The following is a 20364-nucleotide window of genomic DNA, read 5'->3' as shown; positions in this document are numbered from 1 at the left end:
CGCGGTTTTAGAGTAGAAATTGTTCTTAATAAGGCATGGATGGGTGATAATAAATATAATTTAGATTATTTTATTAGAATCGGGCATGATTACAAGTTAGGCTATATAATAGTTTTAGCTTTTGACAAACATAAAAACTTAGTTATGACAAATAAGACTCTGTATTTACAACTAGAACCCCGAAATTTTATAAATATTACCGCAGCGCTTGAATAATGGGGGAGTATAGTTTAATTATAATTTCGGGTTTTGTGAATTTGCTAGTATGTGGTATTTTGTCTATTTCAGATTATATCCAGGATAATTATACTTTGAAATAAAAGAAATTAAATATAATGTTTTGTGTATAAGAAATACAAAAGGTGAAAATATAGTTACATACAATCAAGAATTTAAACCCCACAAAGAATGTGCTGCTGTTCTACTTTGAAAGCAAAAATGGGTGCAAAAACATGCAAAAAAATAAGAAAGCACACAAAAAATTATTCTGGGATAATAAATATATTCAAAGTAAATTGGACGATGTATTACAAAAGACTATTTTTAATTCTATATATAAAAGCAGATTATTGGCTTGTAAATTGCATATAATATAGGAAGACGGATACATAGGATTAGGGCTTTCTTGTATTACTCATAGCTCGCATAATTTGATTTTTGGGCCATAATTAAATATAAAAACAATCAAATAGAGAAATACGGTATACAAATAAAGAATATATTAGCAGGCTATTATATTTTCAGGTTATTTAATCGGGAGTATAATATGATTTGATTTTTGCGTGGCTGTTTTAATAAGATGAAACTATGCGTGTTTTCAAACATTTTATCAGAATGAAACAGGTTACACAATCAGATATAACCCAGAACAGCATCTTTTGTTTATGATTATGCCGAGATGCGTTAAGATCGCTTTTATTTTTATACTTGGGCTAGTTTCCGTTATGTGTGAGTATTTCCCTGCGTTTGCAGCAGGATCCGCAGGGTATTTATACAACGTAGGAAGCCATATGTTTCTCTCATGGGCAAGGGCACCACACGATAAATACATGTGGATAAAGGGAACTAAGTCCGACAAAATAGCCTCATTGTTTAAAATACAAAGAACAAAATATCATAGTGCAACATACAGCCTTATTATGTCAGCAGATCCTAGAATTTTAAATGCTAAAAAGAAAACCTCCACTACGCATATTGACTTCCCATTTTATGGAACTCCAACAATAGGGTTAATTGGTAATCAAGGGCAGATGCACATTGGAATGACAACAGATACAGCAGACTCGAATGCATGGGTTTCCTTCTCTCCCCCAATTACCAGAGAGAACTTTTTCAAGATATATCTTAAAAACAAGTGTCTGGCTATAGGAGACACAGGGTATGCCATTCTAGAAGACTGTGTTTCTGGCCCAGATGAAAGGCATGCAAGGCAGTTGTTTAGGTGGCTGGCCGATAATGAAAACATTATAGTAACTCGAAAAGTCATTAGAAGAATATCGATAGGGCCGATAAAAAAACAAACGTTAAGTGTAAAGGGATACACCCCAGACACTCGGATGTACTATAACCCAGATGCACATCCTAGTAGAAAAGATCCATATCTTTTGAACCATCCAGATCCAATTCTAAACAAGGATGTTCCAACTGCAGTTGTTGCAATAAACAATGACTCTATTGTATCTATTAATGGAAAGCCACTGGGATATTATGACGAGCCAGAGTTACCTAAAAAAGCAACAGAAAAAGCTAAAAAACTACTAAATGTGGATGAAAATTCCTCTACCCCCAAGAACAACAATACAAACAGTGAATATCTTCCTCCGGGCTTTTAGCATTAAGTAGTACAGCAGACAAAAATAATCTGAAAGTAAATATTTTAATTTCATAGTACTTTTATAGCTGGTGTAGCAGCGAACATTTTTATTTTATAGTTTATGCATGAATATATACTATTTTAGGTCTATTTCAGACTATTTACAATAAAAAATAGCATTTCTAGGGCTATTTTAGGTATATTAGAACACATTTATATGCTCTACATTACATAGCTAGTAATATATTGCACAGAGTAGATTTCAAACAATCCCCATTAATATTAATGAGCTGCAAAAAAACCATTATAATTAATGGATGGCGCATTGGTTAGTATTGATTACAATTGTGTTTTATAATACTTCTATAGATAATTCTTCTGTTTGTGAGTTTTAAATATGTAAAAGAAAGAAGTTTTTGTAAATGAAGCCGGCAGATATGAATATAGAGGAAAAAGCATAAAATGTCTAAATAATAAAACAGCAGAATTTTCGGTGTGCATGGGTGTGTAGCATAAAGTATAGCGAGTACCGAAAGCTGTAGTGTGTTTATGTAATGAAATCATCATCTGTTTGAAACCATTTGATGTGTAACTATGTGATACAGCGTTGCAAGATTTATATAAAACATTTGATTCTTTATGCAGTATGAATTTGCATGATAAGTTTTTGTTTTTATGTGTTATACTACCCTTAGTGTCTTGGGCCCGTGCGCTTGGTGAAGAAAGAGAAATTGCCTTCTTTAATGAAAATAAAATAGGTCGCTTGTACAATATTGGGACAAAAAAATATCTTTCATTCTCCATCAGTAAAGATGCCCAGTATGTGGGGATAGATGATAAGAAAGAAATGGCAGCAAGAATGCATATTCGAATTGTGCGAGATGGATCGGCTGCCTACGGCTTGATTCTATCTGCAGAAGAGCATGACACCAAGTCATGCAGTAGTGCACAGGATGAGTATGGATCAGGAAAAACAAAGCAATATCTAGGATGCCCAGCCATGAAAATAAAAACCGGAGAGAAAGGCCTTATTACTATGGAAAGGTTTAGTCCTGCTGCAGAGTTTAAATTTTTCTTTTCTCCTGCAGTGCTGCCTGCATTCCATGCTATTAGAATATTTAACGGAGGAAGGTGCTTGGCAGTTCGGGAGACTGGAGAGCTTGGAATAGAGGAGTGCGAGTATGAGGACATAGTTAAGAAGGCAACTCAGCTATTTGTATGGGTTGATGATGGTCTGTTCTCTAAAAACTACGACCCAATGCAAACACTTGATCAGTCAAAGAACCCATCTACTCCATATTACATTGCAGATAATCCAAACGACAATACAGTTTGGAAGTAAGGGAGCATGTGATTATTATACACAATAAAACACTTAATTTATTTTAAGCTATATTTTATGCATGTGTGCCACAAATTCTTGCTTTTATTGAATGCCAGAGACTTAGAATATTTCTTGCTGCATAATAAGTAAGAATGAAGCTTATTTATAAATATATTGAGAAAGCCATAGCAGAAGTAGATTTTAAAATGCTCTAAATATCTTTTCTATTTGAATAAGCTCGCAAGTACATGCGTATAGTTACACATATAATCAGAATAATTTAGCATATGTTTAAACAATATTTTTAATGAAATACTAAGAAGCAAAGCAGTTCTTTCTATATACAAACATATATTTTATAGAGATAATTTAAATGGGGTCATGCTGAGTGTGTATAATAAACTTACAAAATAAATTTGATCTGCTTTTTGATAGAAGATTGATTTAATCAGATTTAATCAATCTATCAAATGATGCAGTAGCAAGGAGTGTGTATTGCAAGACGCAGCACCGCGTGTATAAATTTCTGGCAGTGTATAGCGTATGCCTATACTGTGTTTTATGCCTGAAACACTGGTTTAAGCTATATAATCATTCTAACACGTAGCTCGAAATGGAACTATTTTATATTCTTATTATTCTAGGAGCGCTGTGTGTTGAAAAGGCCTTAGGAATGAAAGTCATTTTTGCCAACAATCAGTCTGGATATCTATACAACATAGGAGGAAGAGGATACATAACAAACTCTCCAATAAATGGGGCAAATGGAGTAAAAAATGCATTGTCTGTGACAAACGATGTCGATGATGCTTTAGAGCTAAAGGTAACAAGAAAGAGCTTCAAAGATCTCACATACCATACTATATCTGCTGCAGACAAGTGGTGTCAAAGAAGCACGGAAAGCCAGAATGGCATGGGCAAGTGTGTATTTAGCTATACAAAGGACCTGGGGACACGTGCAGGATTAGCACTTTCTCCAGAAAAGGGCAGTTTTAACAACTACTTTATGTTTTCGCTTCCTTTAACCCGCAAAACAAACGCCTTTCAGATATACAACCAAGGGATGTGTTTGGGTATAGATTCCGTTGGTGCCCTGGATCTTTCAGACTGTGTGGAGGAAACCTCCCTAGCAAAGGACAAGCAGTTATTTATGTGGGTTGACAAAGCATGGTTTGACAGAGGAATGAAAAATAAAAGGGATGAAAAATAACCTAATCACCACACCCCAGCAGCAATAAATACAATTTAGTGCAGTCACACTGTATATCTTTCCAGATGGGTTCTGTTTATATCTGGATATTTTACTAAGTCTCACTGTTTCATAATGTATTTTTATTTCCCAATCTGAAAACACTACAAAATACTTAGAAGGATCTACACGCATATTAAAAGATCCTAAGAAACATCCCATAGCATTGTTAGGCCATATAGAGCCAGTTGGTATCCATATATAAATAAGATGCATAAAACCACGCTATATAAATAGCAATCCATCATATGTTTTAAATATATTTAGCACTGTGGTATAGGCCAATTTTAGTGCTTAATTAAGTATTTGCAGTATCTTAATTTTTAGGTTATTTATAGACATGCATCTGTTCGCATTTCTCCATTATTTCCTGTTTCATTTATTCTATTATATTCAGAAAATTAAAGGGAATTTTTTGTTTCCTATATAACTTTGGACTTTCTGGTTATTTCATGCTCTATTAATATTTTCTATTTGGCCTTACTTAATTAGCTAACATTTAATAATACTATCATAAAAATAGAAGAAATAATCCAACCTTCTAATAAGAAGAATAAGCGCTAGTAATGTCTAAATTTATTCAATTTTCTAAGCACAAACACTATACAGATTCAATTTCACGGCACCTAGTTTGCTATGTAAAAAACAGATGGCGGGTTTTATATATGGGTTTAAATATAAAATGTATGTGTTCTTTATAAAACACACAGCAAGTAAATTGCATTTATGTTGCTCATGTATTGAACAGAGAAATTATGAAATTTTTGCCTTCGAAAGAGCAGGGGCTAAGAATAAAAATAAATAAATACGGCTGGTCTATAGGAAGTCTTTAATCTGAAACAAAACAAGGTATCAGAATCACTGGCAGTACATAAATAGGAATCATTTCAGGAAAAGCATGCAGAAAATGCGAACATGCATTCTTATATCACTATGTATATTTATTTATCAGGTCTGCGGAAGCTCTAAGAAGGGAAATTCGAACAAAGACCTTGAGTATCTTATTCAAGACGAAAATAAAAAAGAAGGAGTGCTTATATCCACGTATACAGGAGATCTATATATAGCTATAAAGGATGGAAAGGTCATTGGAGTAAGAGATCCCAGACAAGCAAATCTTTTTGATATCGATCTTCCTACAAAGGAGACTGACCCGCAAGAAATAAAGCTCGAGCCGTGGGTAGAAGGCAAAAAGTATGTTATTGAATCCAACCCAGTAGGAGAAGGCCTGAATGTAGAAATTCCAATAGAAACAGAGCAAGAAGCAAAGTCTAATTTGATGATTATTCGAAATGTAATAGCAAAGAATGCGAAAAAGCCAGTTTTTGAGATTGTTTCTGCTTCTAGACAGAGGTGTTTCTCATTGGACATAAACACATTAGAGGTTAGTCTGCAAGAGTGCTCAAATGGGTCAAACGATCTAAGGACATTTATGTTCCTTTCCATGCAAGAGGCATCTAAAAATGAAGCAAATAAGAATGGAGGCACCGCCTTTAATATGGCAGAGTACACAGCCAGTACGCGGGTACCAGCTGGCACTTTGCTTGTAGGAAGTAAATCTGGAGTGCTTTATCTGCATTAAAGTGATTGAGTTTATATAAAATCCAATATAATAAAGTATTAGCATAAAAGAAACATATTTATAGATGGAAATATTTTATTATTTACCAGCAATGGTGATGAAAGAGAAGGTACATAGAATAATTATAATTAACTGAAATAGCCCAAAATAAAAGATTGCCAAGAAAAATAGAAATACTAATTTATAGTTACTTAATAGGCAATGTTACATCCCTTAGAATACTATGGCATAAATGCGCAGAGTTGGTCTTGAGCAGATTCAAGCGATATGTCAGATATGGAAGAATCTTTTATACAGAAAAACTTATTTCCTGCACCGAGTGTTTCCCCTCTGAACGTGCATATGAACAGCTGCTTGTTTTCAAACACCCGGCTGTTGATGATGTTCATAAGCACCTGCGTATCTAAATTTGCATCAAATTCATCCATTAGATAGAACGGGGCCTCGTATATTCTTTGCACAGCAAGTATCATACAGAGTGCAATAACTGTCTTTTGGCCACCGCTGAGCTCATCAGACTTGACCATGGGCTCTCCTGCAAAGGACACATCTATTTCAAGGGCTTCCGGCTGTTCTGCTGACATACAAGCAGTTCCTCCTGTTAGCTTTCTGAAAAAGTACTCAAAATTAGACTTTACTTGGAATATTGTTATGTTTATAACCTGCTCTTTTTTTGCCTCCAGGTGGGCCTGCATCTCAAGAATTTTCTCTTTCGCGTGCGAGAGCTCTTCTAGCTTGGCAAGTGTCTTGTTATAGTCGTGCAGAACAGTATCCGATCCTTCTGATAAAGAAACACTTTCAGATAGGTCTTTCTTAATAATAGAAAGTGCTTGGACTAGTTCTTCCTTAGAAGAGCGCTGTATGTCTATTGTGATATTATTTACTGCTATTTCCTCTCTGCTTTCTACGTTTAAAGAAAGAATCCTTTTCTGAATTCTCCTAAACTTGCTTTCTAGCCGTAACTTCTCTGCTGCTCTTTCTTTCCACTCAGGGGATCCTGCGCACTTATACAGCCTCTGCTCTATCATCTGGGCGGCTTCTTCCAGAGATGTTCTTTCTCTGTGCTTTTTAATAGCTGCTTCTAGTCTGTGGCAATTTTCTATCTCTTTTTGCGTGTCCTGCGCTGAGATTCTTTCTAAGTCTGTTTTCTTTTGCAGAAGCTCTACTTCTATATCACCTGCTTCATTTTCTAAAAGAAAGATCGCATCTTCAAAATACCCTGGAGCACTTAGCGCACTCTCTGGTGTGGTTCTATTATACTCCTCAGAGATTTTTCTCTTCTGTGCTTGTATCTCTGCGTTTTCCTCTAAAATACTCCTGTACCTTGCTTTATCTGCTGTATATGCCTTAAAAAGATATGAAGACTTGTCGTTTCCTCCTGTAATGGTTCCCGAGGACCCAAAGTACTCGCCAGCAGCAGTTATTACAGCTACCCAATGCAGCTTTGATGCAGCCCTTGCGGTCTCAAAGTCTGACACGAAATAGATCCGCCCAAAAAGCCTATCAACCAGCGATGCGTGCTTTTCAGATGAGGATATATACTGAGCAAGAGAAGGAAGGGGGACCGCGGGTTTATACGTGCTATTAGATGCTGCCTGAATAGATATTACGCGCTGTTCTATATGGTGGGTTCGTACAAGGCTAATTGCATCCTCAACGCTTTCTGTAACAATAGTAGTCAAATAGTTTGGAAGAGCACTTGAAACTGCAAAAAGTATTTCTTTTGGAATGGTCACTAAGTCATAGACATATCCAATAACGCCCTTGATATTCCGCACTTCATCTCCCAGAGAGAAGGCTCTTTGCGAAGACAAAAATGCCCGCTCAGCCTCTTTCATCTCATATTCGACGGTTTTCATCTTTTTGCTGTGCTCTTTTTCTTTCTTCCAGATGGCTCTCTTTCTTTCTAAAAGGTCTTCTTTGTTTTGGGAGCTTGATAAAACATCCTGCTCTTCCATGCTCTTTAGTTCATTGAGCTTTTTTTCCACTGCCTGGGGCCCTCGCATGCGCAGTATGTTGATTTCTGGAAGGATTGTCTTACTGCTCTCCTGAATCCGCTCTAGCCGCTTTATTTCTGCATGCAGTGCGCTTGCTGTTCTTTCTTGCTCCTTTAAAAAGGCCTCCAGCTCCTCTCTTTTTTTCTGCAGAGTGTCTAGTGTGTTTGCATTAAGAGCGATCTGATTTTCTAGCGAAGGATCAATTACAATAGCATGAATAGATGCCAGTAGCTCCTCCAGCTGCATTCTGAGAGCATCCTCTGTTAGATCATTTGTGTCTTCCATTTGGCTGGTTTCTTCGGTAATCAGCGACTCTAGCTTTATTCTTATTTTATTCAGCTCTCTCTTGTAAATCTCGTGGATCAGTATTTCCTTTGTTTTTTCCATTTCATTCCTTTTTTCTGCGCGCAGCTTGTCTGTTTTTATTGCCTCAACTCTTCTCTCAATAGTCTTCACCAGCTCTTCTATTCTCTGCCCAATTGTCTCTGACTCATTTAGAACCTTCTGAATTTCTTCTTTGTCCTTTTCATATACCGTAGACCCTGCAAGCTCCCGGATAAGGTGCATTCGTGCGCGGCCGTTCATCTGGGCAAGCTCCCCTATCTTACCCTGCTCCACCACAAAGTACGGCATGGTTTTTGAAATTCCTGCTGTTTCGTATAGGGATATCATCTCTTCCCTGGACACGCTGCGGCCATCTACTGTGTACTCATCAGATTTCTGGGTAATTGTTCGTCTTATAACCACATGTTCTCCTGCTGGAAAGGCTTTGTTGCTGTTTGAGAATTCTATTTCTACGTATGCCATTAGCTCGCTGCTGTTTTCATTTACGAATATTCTTCTTTCTAAAGGCCCGACTCTCTGGTGTGCATCAATAACAAACCGGATTGCGCTCAAAATGCTTGACTTTCCTGTTCCATTTTTCCCTATGAGTATGTTTATGCCCTCAGACACACAGTCGATTCGGGTTTCTTCAAAAAAGCTTTTGAAGTTAAAAAGGGCTATTCTACTTATTCTCATAAATCTTGAAAAATTTTATGAGGCGGATAGCATATTTTTATAGTCCAGACTCGGGCAGCTTTCACTACGGAGCCTCGCATCCTATGAAGCCGCACAGAATTGCAGTGACCAACTCGATTGTATTTGCATACGGCCTGCAGAAATATATGGACATATTTGCAATAAAGCCAGCAACCAAGATGGAAATGCAGCAGTATCACACAGAGGAGTATATAAGCTCGCTTATTTCTGAGGGATCTGATGTGCCCTGCGATAGGATCACAGATGACTGCCCGTATTTTGAGGGCATTGGAGAAATGTGCGCTCTGTACTCTGGGGGGTCGCTCCAGGCGGCCCGGGCACTAAACCAAAGCCAATATGACATAGCAATAAACTGGTCTGGCGGCCTACACCACGCAAAGAAAGCAGGGCCAAGTGGCTTTTGCTACACAAATGATATTGTGCTGGCAATTCAAGAGCTGCTTAAAAAGCACAGAAAGGTTATGTACATAGATATAGACATACATCATGGAGATGGCGTGGAGGAGGCTTTCTACCACACAGATAGGGTTCTCACGCTTTCTTTCCACAAGTACGGAGACAGATTTTTCCCTGGCACTGGAAACATATGCTGCACAGGAAGAGGCGCAGGCCGCGGGTGTGCTGTGAATGTGCCTCTTGATTTTGGCATAGACGATGAGTCATACCACTATGTATTTAAGAATGTGGTAAAGATGTGCATAGAATCTTTTGGCCCGGAGGCGATCTTGATGCAGTGCGGGTCTGACTCGCTTGCAGCTGATCGAATAGGGTGCTTTGGGCTAAGCATTAAGGGGCACAGTGAGTGTGTTAGATATGTTCGCGACTTCAATATTCCCATGCTTGTGGTAGGCGGGGGAGGATACAAGCCAAAGCACGTGTCTCGGTGCTGGGCATCAGAAACTGCAATACTTTGTGGCGTGGAGGTAGATAATAAAATCCCGCCAAACCCGCACTCGGAGTATTTAGGTGAGGATGCCGAACTGTACATTAATCTAGAGTGTGAGTATGTGAATAAAAACTCAAAAGATAACTTAGAAAGAATTATATCATTAGTTAAAGAGGTGCTCTCAGAGCAGGAGGAAGCATCAGAAGGAAAAAAGGCATAGCCAAGGCACACATAGAATATGCAGCACTCTTTGAGTATTATACTAACCGGGGGCATAGCCTAAACCATTCCAAGCCCAGAAATAAACTACTTATTCTGGTTGTTTTTACTTAATTTTAAATTTAAAAAGATGTAGTAATTAGTTATTGAGTTTTACTGAAAATTGTGCACAGTTAGCTTCTTTGTGTATAACAGAGTATAACTGGAAATATATAAAATTTCAAGTGCTAGTTTAGAGCTTAAATGATTTAACAAACTGTATATAAAGTTTTTTGCGTGTTATAGGAAAAGTAAGTAAAAACTGTTTTATTTTAATAATAGGCAGTGCTTTTCTATTCTGTTCGCATTTTTGTTTAGTTATCTGGGGTGATGAACACTCGCCTGGCCAGCTCCATATATATCTTCTCTCCGTGCTTAACTGGAGGGAAGAAGTAGCACTTCATTAGGCCGTTTTCACCTAGGGCCCTTTTAATGTGGCCTTCCTTTTTCAGACTAGAGTATAGCTTAATTCCTTTGAAATAGTTCACTTCTTCTCTGGAGTGGAACATTTTGCTGACAACACAAGATCTTCTCAGTATCTTTGCAGGTATTCCTTTAAACACCACTGTCCTAATGAGAATGGGGTCTTTTCTTGTTGCACACACCGCACTTCCTACACACCGGCCTTCTTTGTAGATGGCTATCTTGTCATCTGTAAGAATCAAAGGGCCAAGGAAGCACGCTGTTCCAGTTGTTCCCTCGGTCTTACACTTGACTATTTCTGTGCCGTTTCCTAAAACACAAGAGGAGGGAGTAGTGCACATAAATCCATAATCAAAGGATAGGCTGCCGTCATATATGCTAATGGCCTCTTTTGTCTGGAATGAAAGTGCGCATATTGTCATTGCTCCTTCATAATCAAACAACCCATGAACAGATAAGAATCTAGACTCAACTGCATCTGCAAACGCTGGTATGTGCTCCTCGCATATTTCAAGAACAATTTCAAGTGGAGTGCTCACTGGTACAGGGCTTTTCTTTGAGAGCAGCTTTCTTCTAACGCGCTCGGATCCAATGAAGCTAAGCCTCTGGTAGTATTCTGGAAGATTCTGTGATCTAAACACTCGCAAGCTTTCATTTTCTTTTTCATTAGCCTTCTTGTGCAGCCCCATGTTAATTGTCCGGAACCCTTTGAAGTCTTTGTACTTGTGCACAAGCTCTTTTTTAATATTCTCCTTTTCCAGTGCACTATATCCAGCAAGATCTTCTGAGTCTATCTCACACGAGCCTTCCTCTTCTTCAAAATCTGAGTAGTTTTCGCTCATTTCCTCGCTATCCTCTTCCTCTTCTTGAGTTTCTTCTACATTAATGCACCCAATCGAGTCGTCTGAATATTCCGGTTGGTCATTTATCTGGTTTTCGGTTATCTTCAGAGTTGACAGAAGATCGGTCATTTCCTCTTCCTGGTCTTTCTTTTTCTGATATATCTCCTCTCTTGTAAGCACTGCCAAGCTTGAAATGTCAAGAGGTTTTCCATTAACGGAAATTTCCTGGATCTTTCCTGTTATACCCCCGTTAATTAAGACCTGCCGGGAAACAAACCCCTTGTCTACTGCCCCTGTGATTTTAAACAGTCGTTCTCCTACTTGCTGTATTGTATCGGGGAAGAAGTGAGGCCGGCTGTATCTTTTTCTGTTCAAAACGGTTTTGTTTTGCAGCACACGTGCTATTTCATTTAGCGTGTATACTTTTGTCTTTCCAAATGTCTTCTTCACCTCTTTTTTTATTTCTGCTGGTGTGTCTCTTATACAGGACAAAAATACAAGATTGTCCTGCTTTGTCTGTGATATTAAGTCGCTTGTTTCGTCATTCATTTTCTTATCCACAAGAATGATGTTTATGTCTGCTCCATGCATTTTATTTTTCATTTGCATGCTTGAGTCTGGGCTGTTTACAAAGAATGTAAAAATGCCTTTCTTACACACAACTCTGTGTCCCAGATGCATTTTTTCAGTGTTTATTACTCTTTCCCCTTCTTCGCTCTTTCGGAAAGAAGAGAGGATAGACGGAAGAGCGTCCTCTGCACTAATGTGAGTGCCCAGCGCAGTAATCATTACGGTCGAAACAAGCCCGCTTGTGGCTCTTTCCTTCTGTGTTAGTCCCTTTAGGCCTGGTGATAGTTTATGTGTTGCCATTCTGAAAATTTTTCCAGCGAACTATTCTAATATAACTTGGCGCTTTCCACTGCCCAGCAACGGGCACAGACCATTAGAATTTCGGGCTATCATAAGTCTGTTGTGGGGTGTGTTTATTTTATATAAAAACATCATTATTAAGCCGCAATTAATTTCATAACAAATATAACTCTAATTCAGATTCTATTCAATCTCTTTTCTGTTTGTTTGGTATATGAATGAAGTAAGAGCTGAGGAGAATCAGGTGGTACTTCTTCCCAAGAAAACCGTATGGCAGCAGTTTACAAAGGTGTGTACATCCTTTATTCCATCTTTCATTCTGGGAATATTTGGAATGAAGTCTAAAGAGATGCAAAGCGCGTGGAGAGAGAAGGTGGCGCTATGCTGGCTTATTGCTCTGGCGTGTATGTTCCTATCCTTTATCACATATGGACTGACTATGCTTGTCTGCAAGCCGCAGCTGACCTATACCATGGAAACAATGAATGAAATAAGCACCTATCCTTGGTTTGCTGCCCGTGGAAAGATATTCCGTGTGGAGTCTGGGGATAAGATGGAGAGTTACTCTGGGAGTGACATTTCTTCTATGTTTAAAATTAATGCACCAAGCTGCACGCAGGCATTTCCAGGATACTCCCCAGGCAAAGCAGGAGGTTTGAACCTGCATGACTACGCAGAAGTGGCGCCTGTTCACTACACGTGGTCTTCTGTGCTTAGCAACGAGCTCACTGTAATAGGATCTGGCGTATATGATTCAAAAAACATAAATCTCCCGGATAAGCTGGATATACTGAGCGGAAGTGTTGATGCAACCAGAGCGAGTGAGGGCCTTTCTCCAAAAGAGCTGCAGTGCTTTAAAGAGATGTGCTATGCAGGCGAACTTGCTCTTCAGTCAACTGGGTGCCAGCTGACCTATTCTTTTCTGTACTTATCTGCACTTGCAGTGCTTGGTCTTGTTCTGATTAGATTTTTCCTAGCAGCAATATATTCACTGTATATGAAGATAAATACCTGGCAGTTGGTTAGAAAGAACACAGACGTGCTTCCAGTGATTCTGATGACTACTTGCTACTCTGAGGGAAGAGAGGGCCTTAAAGCCACGCTTGACAGTCTGTGCATGCAGGAGTACGATAAAAAGCTTATTATTGTTGTTGCCGATGGGTTTATAACAGGCGCAGGGAATGATGCCTCCACACCAGAGATTCTTAAGTCTCTTATTACACCAAAAAATGGAAGTGCCACCGCTGGAATGCCTACTACAGCAAAACAGTACATTTCCATCGCAGCGGGCGCTAAAAAGCTAAACCACGCAGAAGTGCATCCAGGAACCTATTCTGTGGAGACTAAGCACGGTGTGGTCACTTCGGATATCATTCTCATCCTGAAGACAGAGAACCGAGGGAAGAGAGACAGCCAAATGGTTATAATGAGCTTTTTCCATCACGTGCTGTACAGAACACGGTTAACACAGCTTGACCTTGACTTATACAAGAAAATAAAGGCACTATCTCGGATTGCACCTGACGAGTTTGGGGCTATTCTTATGGTGGATGCAGACACAACGGTTAGGCAGGGGGCTGTTAGAATAATGGCTAGAACAATGCAGAGTGATAAGTCTATCATGGGAATATGCGGAGAAACTCTGATATCAAATAAGTTTGATTCTTGGGTTACTGCAATACAGGTATTTGAGTACTATGTAAGTCACCATTTAGCAAAGGGATTTGAAAGTGTTTTCGGCAATGTGACGTGTCTTCCAGGATGCTTTTGCATGTACAGACTGAAGCTTGAGAGAAAGAACGGGTGCACGCCCATTCTTGTTTCTCCAACCGTTCTGCATGCGTATGGCAGCGATGAAACAAAGACGCTCCATGAGAAGAATCTACTGCTTCTAGGAGAGGATAGGTACTTAACAACACTTCTTCTCAAAAACTATCCAAAGAAGAAGCTTGTTTTTGTTCCCAGCGCACTGTGTGATACCATTGTTCCAGACAACTTTTCAGTTCTTCTAAGTCAGAGGCGAAGGTGGATTAACTCCACAATACATAATCTCTTTGAGTTGCTTCGTGTGGATTTATGCGGCACCTTCTTCTTTTCGATGCAATATGTGGTGATCTTAGAGCTATTTGGTACTTTGGTGTTGCCGGCTGCAATGGTTTTTACGCTGGTTTTGGTCATTTCTTCCCTTATATGGGTGCCTGTTTGGATTCCTCTATTTCTTCTTTTCTGCATCCTTGGACTGCCGTCCTTACTAATTTTCTTTACAAATTTCAATCTCTTCTACTTTGTCTGGCTTATTATCTATCTGTGCTCTTTGCCTATATGGAACTTTGTTCTTCCAATCTATGCTTTCTGGCACTTTGATGATTTCTCCTGGGGAGAAACCAGGCAAATCACTGGAGGTGCACCAAAAGGCGGGCATGGAGAAGGGGAAGAGGACCCGTCCATAGACTCAAGTATGAAAGCCTCGCTAGTTGACTTTGAAAACATTGAATAATCTGCATTCTGTGATCTATTTAGAGCTGCAGAGTTGTGCATATGCACATTTGTACAAATAAATTTCTCTTTACTTTATTTATTCCCTTAAATTAATTAAGACCTCCTAAAGAATATCCCAAAAAGAAAAATACGTACACTTTATTATAGTAAAAGACAAATAAAGAAAATTGGATTATTTTATTTGGGTTATAAATATGGCATATAAAGAAAAATTGGCGGTAGTTTACTATAAATACCGATTTCACATAAACAATAACAGACAGTTGAGTATATTAGTGAAATGGCTAGATTGGTATACAGCGAGCTTTGTAGTACAATTCTTTGATACAGCATTGTAGTATTATTAATGGATCTGCCAATTTTGGATATTGTGCCAGCTGTGATATTTATAGTGCTAGGCATTTCAGAGTTTATTTGGCTATGCGGTTTATTAAGGCGCGTATAAAGCCTTACTGTGCGTATTTAGCTTGCTATGCGAGTATACTGGACTTTTTGTAGTTGTTGGAAAATATATATTTTTTTTAATTATTGCCCTTGTATTAACAATGGACCAGTTAACAGCAGCATTAAAAACAATAAACAATGCAACTATAAGCGGAAAGTCTGAAGTACTTGTCAGATCACCAAACAAAGTAATAAAGGGATTCCTTGAGTTCATGCAAAGCAAGGGCTACATCGGAACCATTGAGTATGTAGATGATCACAGAAAAGGAAAGGCTATTATTTCACTTAACGGAAGACTTAACAAGTGTGGATCAATTTGCCCAAGATTTGACGTGGCATTCCGTGACGTAGAGAGATGGAGAAAGCTTCTTCCAGCCAGACAGTTTGGACATGTTGTCATAACAACTTCAAAGGGAATATTAGACCACAAAGAGTGTGTTGAGAAGCACGTAGGAGGTAAAATACTCGGGTTCTTCTACTAATAAACCAGAATCACGGATACTTTTCTATCCGAGGACTGGTTTATCCCGTCCTTTGGACTTTTCTTTGTTTTTGCTTGTTTTTATTTTTAGTGTTTGCGCAGTTATTGGGTTTTATGATTTATCTCCCGTCTGCTTAGGCTTGTTTACTCCAGGCAGACTGCTTTTAGTCCAATAGGATGTAAATAATTTCGGGTTATAAAAATTAAATTCATCATTGTCTAAGAAGGATTCTCTCGGGCTTTGAGGTATATAATGTATATATAATTAAGTGGGTGTTTTATTTCGAAATTTCAGATTATTTCAAGATATAATTAGTTCATTAATTAATTTCCTTTTATAAAAGCCTTTCTAGTACATAAGAACAAAAAAGCATTCTAGCAAAGATTCTTAATATTTGCTATGCCTCTCAGATTAGTATTTGAACTTTTTAGTAGTATTTAAAATTAAAGCAATACTGAATTTATTTCTAAATAAAAGAATACCCGAAACTTTAAATATATTCTGAGTTATACTGGGCCATTCTATTGGTATAGTGCAATAATTCAGACAAGCTGTATATTTGGTTTAGTATTTATTCTTCTTTAGTTTCTTCTAATTGATCTTTTTGTGGCGGGGAGTGCGTGTTTTTTTCTTTTTCGTTTTCTTCATTTGATTCACTGCTGTCGCCTTCATTTGACTGGGCGCACATGATGGTTGTTTTTTTTAACGCATCAAGGATGTTCTGAATTACATTGGCAGGGGCATTCGGTGTTTTGTCCTCTTCTGTTTCTATTTCTTTTGAAATGATACTGTCATTGCTCTGTGCATCAGACAAATCAACATCATGCAGTTCACTGGTTTCTTTGCTCTCTATCTCTCTATCTACTTCAGCAATAAAGGCAGTCTTGCCCATTCCAGTTGCTGCGGAGAGGTAGAATAGATTGAATCTGCTATAAAACTCCTCCATCCACAGAGCAATTGAATTTGTAAGAGGAGTGTTCATCCCGTCCTCTGGCAGTGCGCCCGAAAAAGAATCATAATCAGTGGCCCAAGACTTTATTTGCTCAGCCCCTTCAATATCTGACTTGTTTACTGTTATTAAGAGCTCCTCTCTGAATCTATAGTAAACAGATGTTGCAAAAAGCATATTGCTGATAAAGCATTGTGGATTCTGGGCCTTTTCTCCATCTACAAGATATATCATTTTAACACGAACACCTTTTGTTTTTGACAAGCATTGTGTGATGATCTGCCCGGATACTGACGTAGTAAACATTTCTATTTGCCCAGGGGTATCTATAATTGTATACTGCGGCTTTAATCCCTCGATTTGTGATATCAACACATCAATGTGTGCTGCAAAGAGGTTTAATGCGGTTAGAATTGCTCCATTTGGCCCTAGCTTCTTCTTTTGCATCAATTCGTCTATATCAATCGTGTCTCTTATGTCATAATGCACGGGCATTTTTACAGTCTGCACCGCTGGGTCTAAATTGATCCCACATACTGCATCATTTAACCCAGTTCTGCTGTTTATTTGCATTGTTTTGTCAGAAAGCCATGTGTGCAGCCGGTGACAGAAAGTGCTTTTTCCACTTCCTGCCATTCCCAGAACAATTAATACGGTATTTGTCATAGCTAAAAATTTTATTCTCGTAATGTATCCGCTTGACTTTATCCGAGGACTATTAGGCACAAAAATATGCATTAGACTAAGAGACAGTACTGAATACACAGGCACTCTGCGTATGTTCGACGAGCACATAAATTTAGTGGTCTCAGATATAGTTGACTTTCCAAAGGAAGTTCTCTTCCTAAGAAGTGAAAATGTCTTAACCATTTCTGAGGGATAAGCTTAGCCTTTTTGCGTTTTTTGTTGAATAAATATGTGCTTTGTATAATGGTGCGCCTTTTTAACATTCTATCACAAAGCCTACTAGATTTTGTTAATTTAGAGTTTTCATAAGTTATCTTATTAGTATTGTGCCCTTTTCTCTCATTCTTCTAGTCTATATATCCCTGTGCTTTATAAAGCTGTTCAATATTTCTAGCTGTTCTGCATTTAAGCGCTTATAATTTTATGTGCTTAAAGTCGTGCGCGTCTTCGGGCATTCTTGATCATTTTTACTAACTTTGTATTGTTTCTCTACTCTTATATAAACTGTATAATAATTACTTGGAGTAGCTTAAATTAAAATAACCCGAAGTTTTAATCCCTTTTTTGATGATAGAAGAGGATGTGCAATGCTATGAAGAGAGCATTGCTGTTAGAAATAACCTAATACCTTAGCACATAAAATTATTTGTGCTTGTATTAAATCCTTTTCTCACACACAGTCATTCTTTATTTTTAGGAGAGTGCATGCATATTTAGACTTTGTATTTTATATGGCATGTAATAAGAGATATTAAATCCTATCAATTATACAAATATATACACCACACTGCTTTCCAATATTCGGGTTATATAGTTAATAGTCTACTCTGCCAATAAGACTTCTTTAGCGCAAAAGGATAGTGCTTTGTGAAGTAAAGTAGGATTTACACTGCATATTGGATTCTATAAGATAATGATAAAGCCATCGTCCACATCAATTGATGCAAGAAGTGTCTTAAGATATCCAGCAAAAAGATGGAGAGTGAATGGCTTTTTAACACATTTTCCAGCAATATATATCTAAAAGATGTGCCAAAATACCATTTGCCGCACTTCGCGGCTTATTACATATGCTATTATAGGCATTTAATAGATGCAATCTAATACATTAGGATAAACACATGAAATATTGGCATAATTACTATTTATTGACGTATGGACACTTGGCATCTGCTGAATCACTTCCATGTAAAGCACATGAAGAAATGAATAATAGATATGTGTGTGGTATGATTTGTAACATTTTGACACCAAGATTCCAGTAATTTTTGAATAGTAAAGGCAGTGGATAGGTAAACTGCACATTAATAAGAAGGCAATGCCTTCCTTGGTATTAGTTAGTATTGGTCAAACAACTGGTCCATAACAGGCAGGTCGTTCTCCATTCCCATTATGTGGGACTGAATCGAACAGCCCGCAGGATTGTCCTTTCTGTCATTTTCCTCATTGGTAACAGGAATTATTGGGGGAGTGTAGCTTCGGCTCTGAACAATTGTCCAGTTTATCTCCCTAAAGAAAGAATGTCTGCATATCATCTTTACTCCCTTTTTATAGCCTAGTCTCTTCCTCCTGTCTGTCTGCAAAAGCTGTTTTATGAGGTCTTTAGACACTGGGTCCACAAATGCTGGAAACTTAATATTGCCACGGATAATAAGCCTACACAGTTCAACTTGGTTTTCGTGGTAAAATGGCGGCTGCCCCACTATCATTTCATACAAAATAACACCAAGCGACCAGAAGTCTACCTCAAAACCATGCCCTATGTTCATTACAATCTCGGGAGCCAGATACTCTGGTGTTCCGCAAAGTGTCCATGTAAGCGGCTGGTATAGCTTTTTGGAAAACCCAAAGTCTGCAAGCTTTATATGCCCCTCCCGGTCAAGTAGAACATTCTCTGGCTTTAAATCTCGGTAAATAATCCCCAGCCCATGCAGGGTTTCCAGTGCAACAAGTATTTCCGCAATATAGAATCTTGCTTGTTTTACAGTAAACTTAATAATTTCTTTCATAAAAGAGAAAAGCTCTCCTCCAGGAACATACTCCATAACCATAAAAAGATATCTTTTGTCTTGAAACGTGCTATACAGCCGAACAAAGAAAGACGAATATAAGCTCAGCATTACTGCCTTTTCATTATATACGTGCAATAGTTGGTTGCTGTGAAGAATTTGCGATTTGCTCATTATCTTAAGTGCATAAAGCTTCTTCATCTTCAGCCCGGCAAGACCATCGAACGAAACAAGGAATACTCTCCCGTAGGAACCTTCTCCTAGAACTCTCACCATCTTTAAATCTCTAAGTAAAAACATCTCCTGTAATAATCCTAAAAAATTCTTTTAGAAAAGCAGAAAACTTTCTTTTAATCATTCCCATTTGAATACCCCGTGACCTTTCATAGACAAATTAAGAAAAATAAAAGAAAATCCTAAATGAACTAAGTTTGGTCTTAGAAGGAAAAGAAAAGAGTTAAAGAGAAAGGGCGAAGAACCGGCAAGAAAGACAGTACACAATATTTAGGGGAGTTTATTCGGGTCATCCGAAATAAATTCAGTAAAATTTAGTAGTACAAAATATTCTATCTCAAAGTAGTATATCAACCAAGTAGAGAGATGTTAGATCTTAAGAACTTAAAATTATATTGTTGTACAGTATATATTGTGGGTGTTTATGCTATATTTAATAGTATGGCAGTAAATACTATTGGTATAAAAAGTACTAAATATATTACTATGTTATAACCCGAAATAGTTGAAAAGTATTCTCTAGAACATGCTGTGCATTTTAATTTCTTCTTGGTTAGCTAGATAATATAGTAGAAGAACAAAAGAAAACACAACTAAAACTATAATATCTTCTGTAGTATAATATAATGCTTAGTCAAAGAAGAGTTATTTTGCTACTAATTTAAATTTCAAATTCTTTAGTTAAAGCATATTTTACTTTTGTTTTATAGAGCAGAGCCATACTCAAATATTGGTATTATATTAGAATATTTTTTTCGTAATTTGATAATGAGAC

General features: G+C 37.8%; 12 protein-coding genes across 12 annotated transcripts; 7 read left to right on the top strand and 5 right to left on the bottom strand.

Annotated features, from left to right (window-relative positions):
• Positions 1-884: 884 nt before the first annotated feature.
• On the top strand, positions 885-1850 carry NEPG_02384 (uncharacterized protein; the record flags this gene model as incomplete). Its single annotated transcript, XM_013204757.1, has 1 exon — positions 885-1850. One exon carries the CDS (start codon positions 885-887, stop codon positions 1830-1832), a length of 948 nt encoding a protein of 315 aa, XP_013060211.1. The 3' UTR covers positions 1833-1850.
• Positions 1851-2459: 609 nt separating this feature from the next.
• On the top strand, positions 2460-3187 carry NEPG_02383 (uncharacterized protein; the record flags this gene model as incomplete). Its single annotated transcript, XM_013204756.1, has 1 exon — positions 2460-3187. The coding sequence occupies one exon, from the start codon at positions 2460-2462 to the stop codon at positions 3153-3155; it is 696 nt and encodes a 231-aa protein (XP_013060210.1). The 3' UTR covers positions 3156-3187.
• Positions 3188-3750: 563 nt separating this feature from the next.
• On the top strand, positions 3751-4367 carry NEPG_02381 (uncharacterized protein; the record flags this gene model as incomplete). The annotated part of the gene is made up of 1 exon (XM_013204754.1): positions 3751-4367. The coding sequence occupies one exon, from the start codon at positions 3751-3753 to the stop codon at positions 4345-4347; it is 597 nt and encodes a 198-aa protein (XP_013060208.1). The 3' UTR covers positions 4348-4367.
• On the bottom strand, positions 4282-4602 carry NEPG_02382 (uncharacterized protein; the record flags this gene model as incomplete). The annotated part of the gene is made up of 1 exon (XM_013204755.1): positions 4282-4602. One exon carries the CDS (start codon positions 4600-4602, stop codon positions 4282-4284), a length of 321 nt encoding a protein of 106 aa, XP_013060209.1.
• A 682-nt stretch (positions 4603-5284) lies between these two features.
• On the top strand, positions 5285-5968 carry NEPG_02380 (uncharacterized protein; the record flags this gene model as incomplete). Its single annotated transcript, XM_013204753.1, has 1 exon — positions 5285-5968. One exon carries the CDS (start codon positions 5285-5287, stop codon positions 5966-5968), a length of 684 nt encoding a protein of 227 aa, XP_013060207.1.
• Positions 5969-6157: 189 nt separating this feature from the next.
• NEPG_02379 (uncharacterized protein) lies at positions 6158-8985 on the bottom strand (the record flags this gene model as incomplete). Its single annotated transcript, XM_013204752.1, has 1 exon — positions 6158-8985. One exon carries the CDS (start codon positions 8983-8985, stop codon positions 6190-6192), a length of 2796 nt encoding a protein of 931 aa, XP_013060206.1. The 3' UTR covers positions 6158-6189.
• Positions 8986-9002: 17 nt separating this feature from the next.
• On the top strand, positions 9003-10192 carry NEPG_02378 (histone deacetylase; the record flags this gene model as incomplete). Its single annotated transcript, XM_013204751.1, has 1 exon — positions 9003-10192. The coding sequence occupies one exon, from the start codon at positions 9003-9005 to the stop codon at positions 10110-10112; it is 1110 nt and encodes a 369-aa protein (XP_013060205.1). The 3' UTR covers positions 10113-10192.
• A 240-nt stretch (positions 10193-10432) lies between these two features.
• NEPG_02377 (uncharacterized protein) lies at positions 10433-12285 on the bottom strand (the record flags this gene model as incomplete). The annotated part of the gene is made up of 1 exon (XM_013204750.1): positions 10433-12285. One exon carries the CDS (start codon positions 12283-12285, stop codon positions 10465-10467), a length of 1821 nt encoding a protein of 606 aa, XP_013060204.1. The 3' UTR covers positions 10433-10464.
• A 214-nt stretch (positions 12286-12499) lies between these two features.
• NEPG_02376 (chitin synthase IV) lies at positions 12500-14837 on the top strand (the record flags this gene model as incomplete). Its single annotated transcript, XM_013204749.1, has 1 exon — positions 12500-14837. One exon carries the CDS (start codon positions 12500-12502, stop codon positions 14780-14782), a length of 2283 nt encoding a protein of 760 aa, XP_013060203.1. The 3' UTR covers positions 14783-14837.
• A 492-nt stretch (positions 14838-15329) lies between these two features.
• NEPG_02375 (30S ribosomal protein S8) lies at positions 15330-15727 on the top strand (the record flags this gene model as incomplete). Its single annotated transcript, XM_013204748.1, has 1 exon — positions 15330-15727. One exon carries the CDS (start codon positions 15330-15332, stop codon positions 15708-15710), a length of 381 nt encoding a protein of 126 aa, XP_013060202.1. The 3' UTR covers positions 15711-15727.
• Positions 15728-16223: 496 nt separating this feature from the next.
• Positions 16224-17529, bottom strand: NEPG_02374 (uncharacterized protein; the record flags this gene model as incomplete). Its single annotated transcript, XM_013204747.1, has 1 exon — positions 16224-17529. One exon carries the CDS (start codon positions 17527-17529, stop codon positions 16282-16284), a length of 1248 nt encoding a protein of 415 aa, XP_013060201.1. The 3' UTR covers positions 16224-16281.
• A 946-nt stretch (positions 17530-18475) lies between these two features.
• On the bottom strand, positions 18476-19660 carry NEPG_02373 (AGC/PKA protein kinase). The gene has a single exon (XM_013204746.1). The coding sequence runs from the start codon at positions 19653-19655 to the stop codon at positions 18684-18686; it is 972 nt and encodes a 323-aa protein (XP_013060200.1). The 5' UTR covers positions 19656-19660; the 3' UTR covers positions 18476-18683.
• Between the last annotated feature and the right edge of the window lie 704 nt (positions 19661-20364).

This window comes from Nematocida parisii, assembly GCF_000250985.1.
Source record: "Nematocida parisii ERTm1 unplaced genomic scaffold supercont1.7, whole genome shotgun sequence".
NCBI classification, from domain to species: domain Eukaryota; kingdom Fungi; phylum Microsporidia; genus Nematocida; species Nematocida parisii.
Note: the sequence above shows the minus strand (reverse complement) of the source record. Positions and strands in the feature narration are given on the sequence as shown.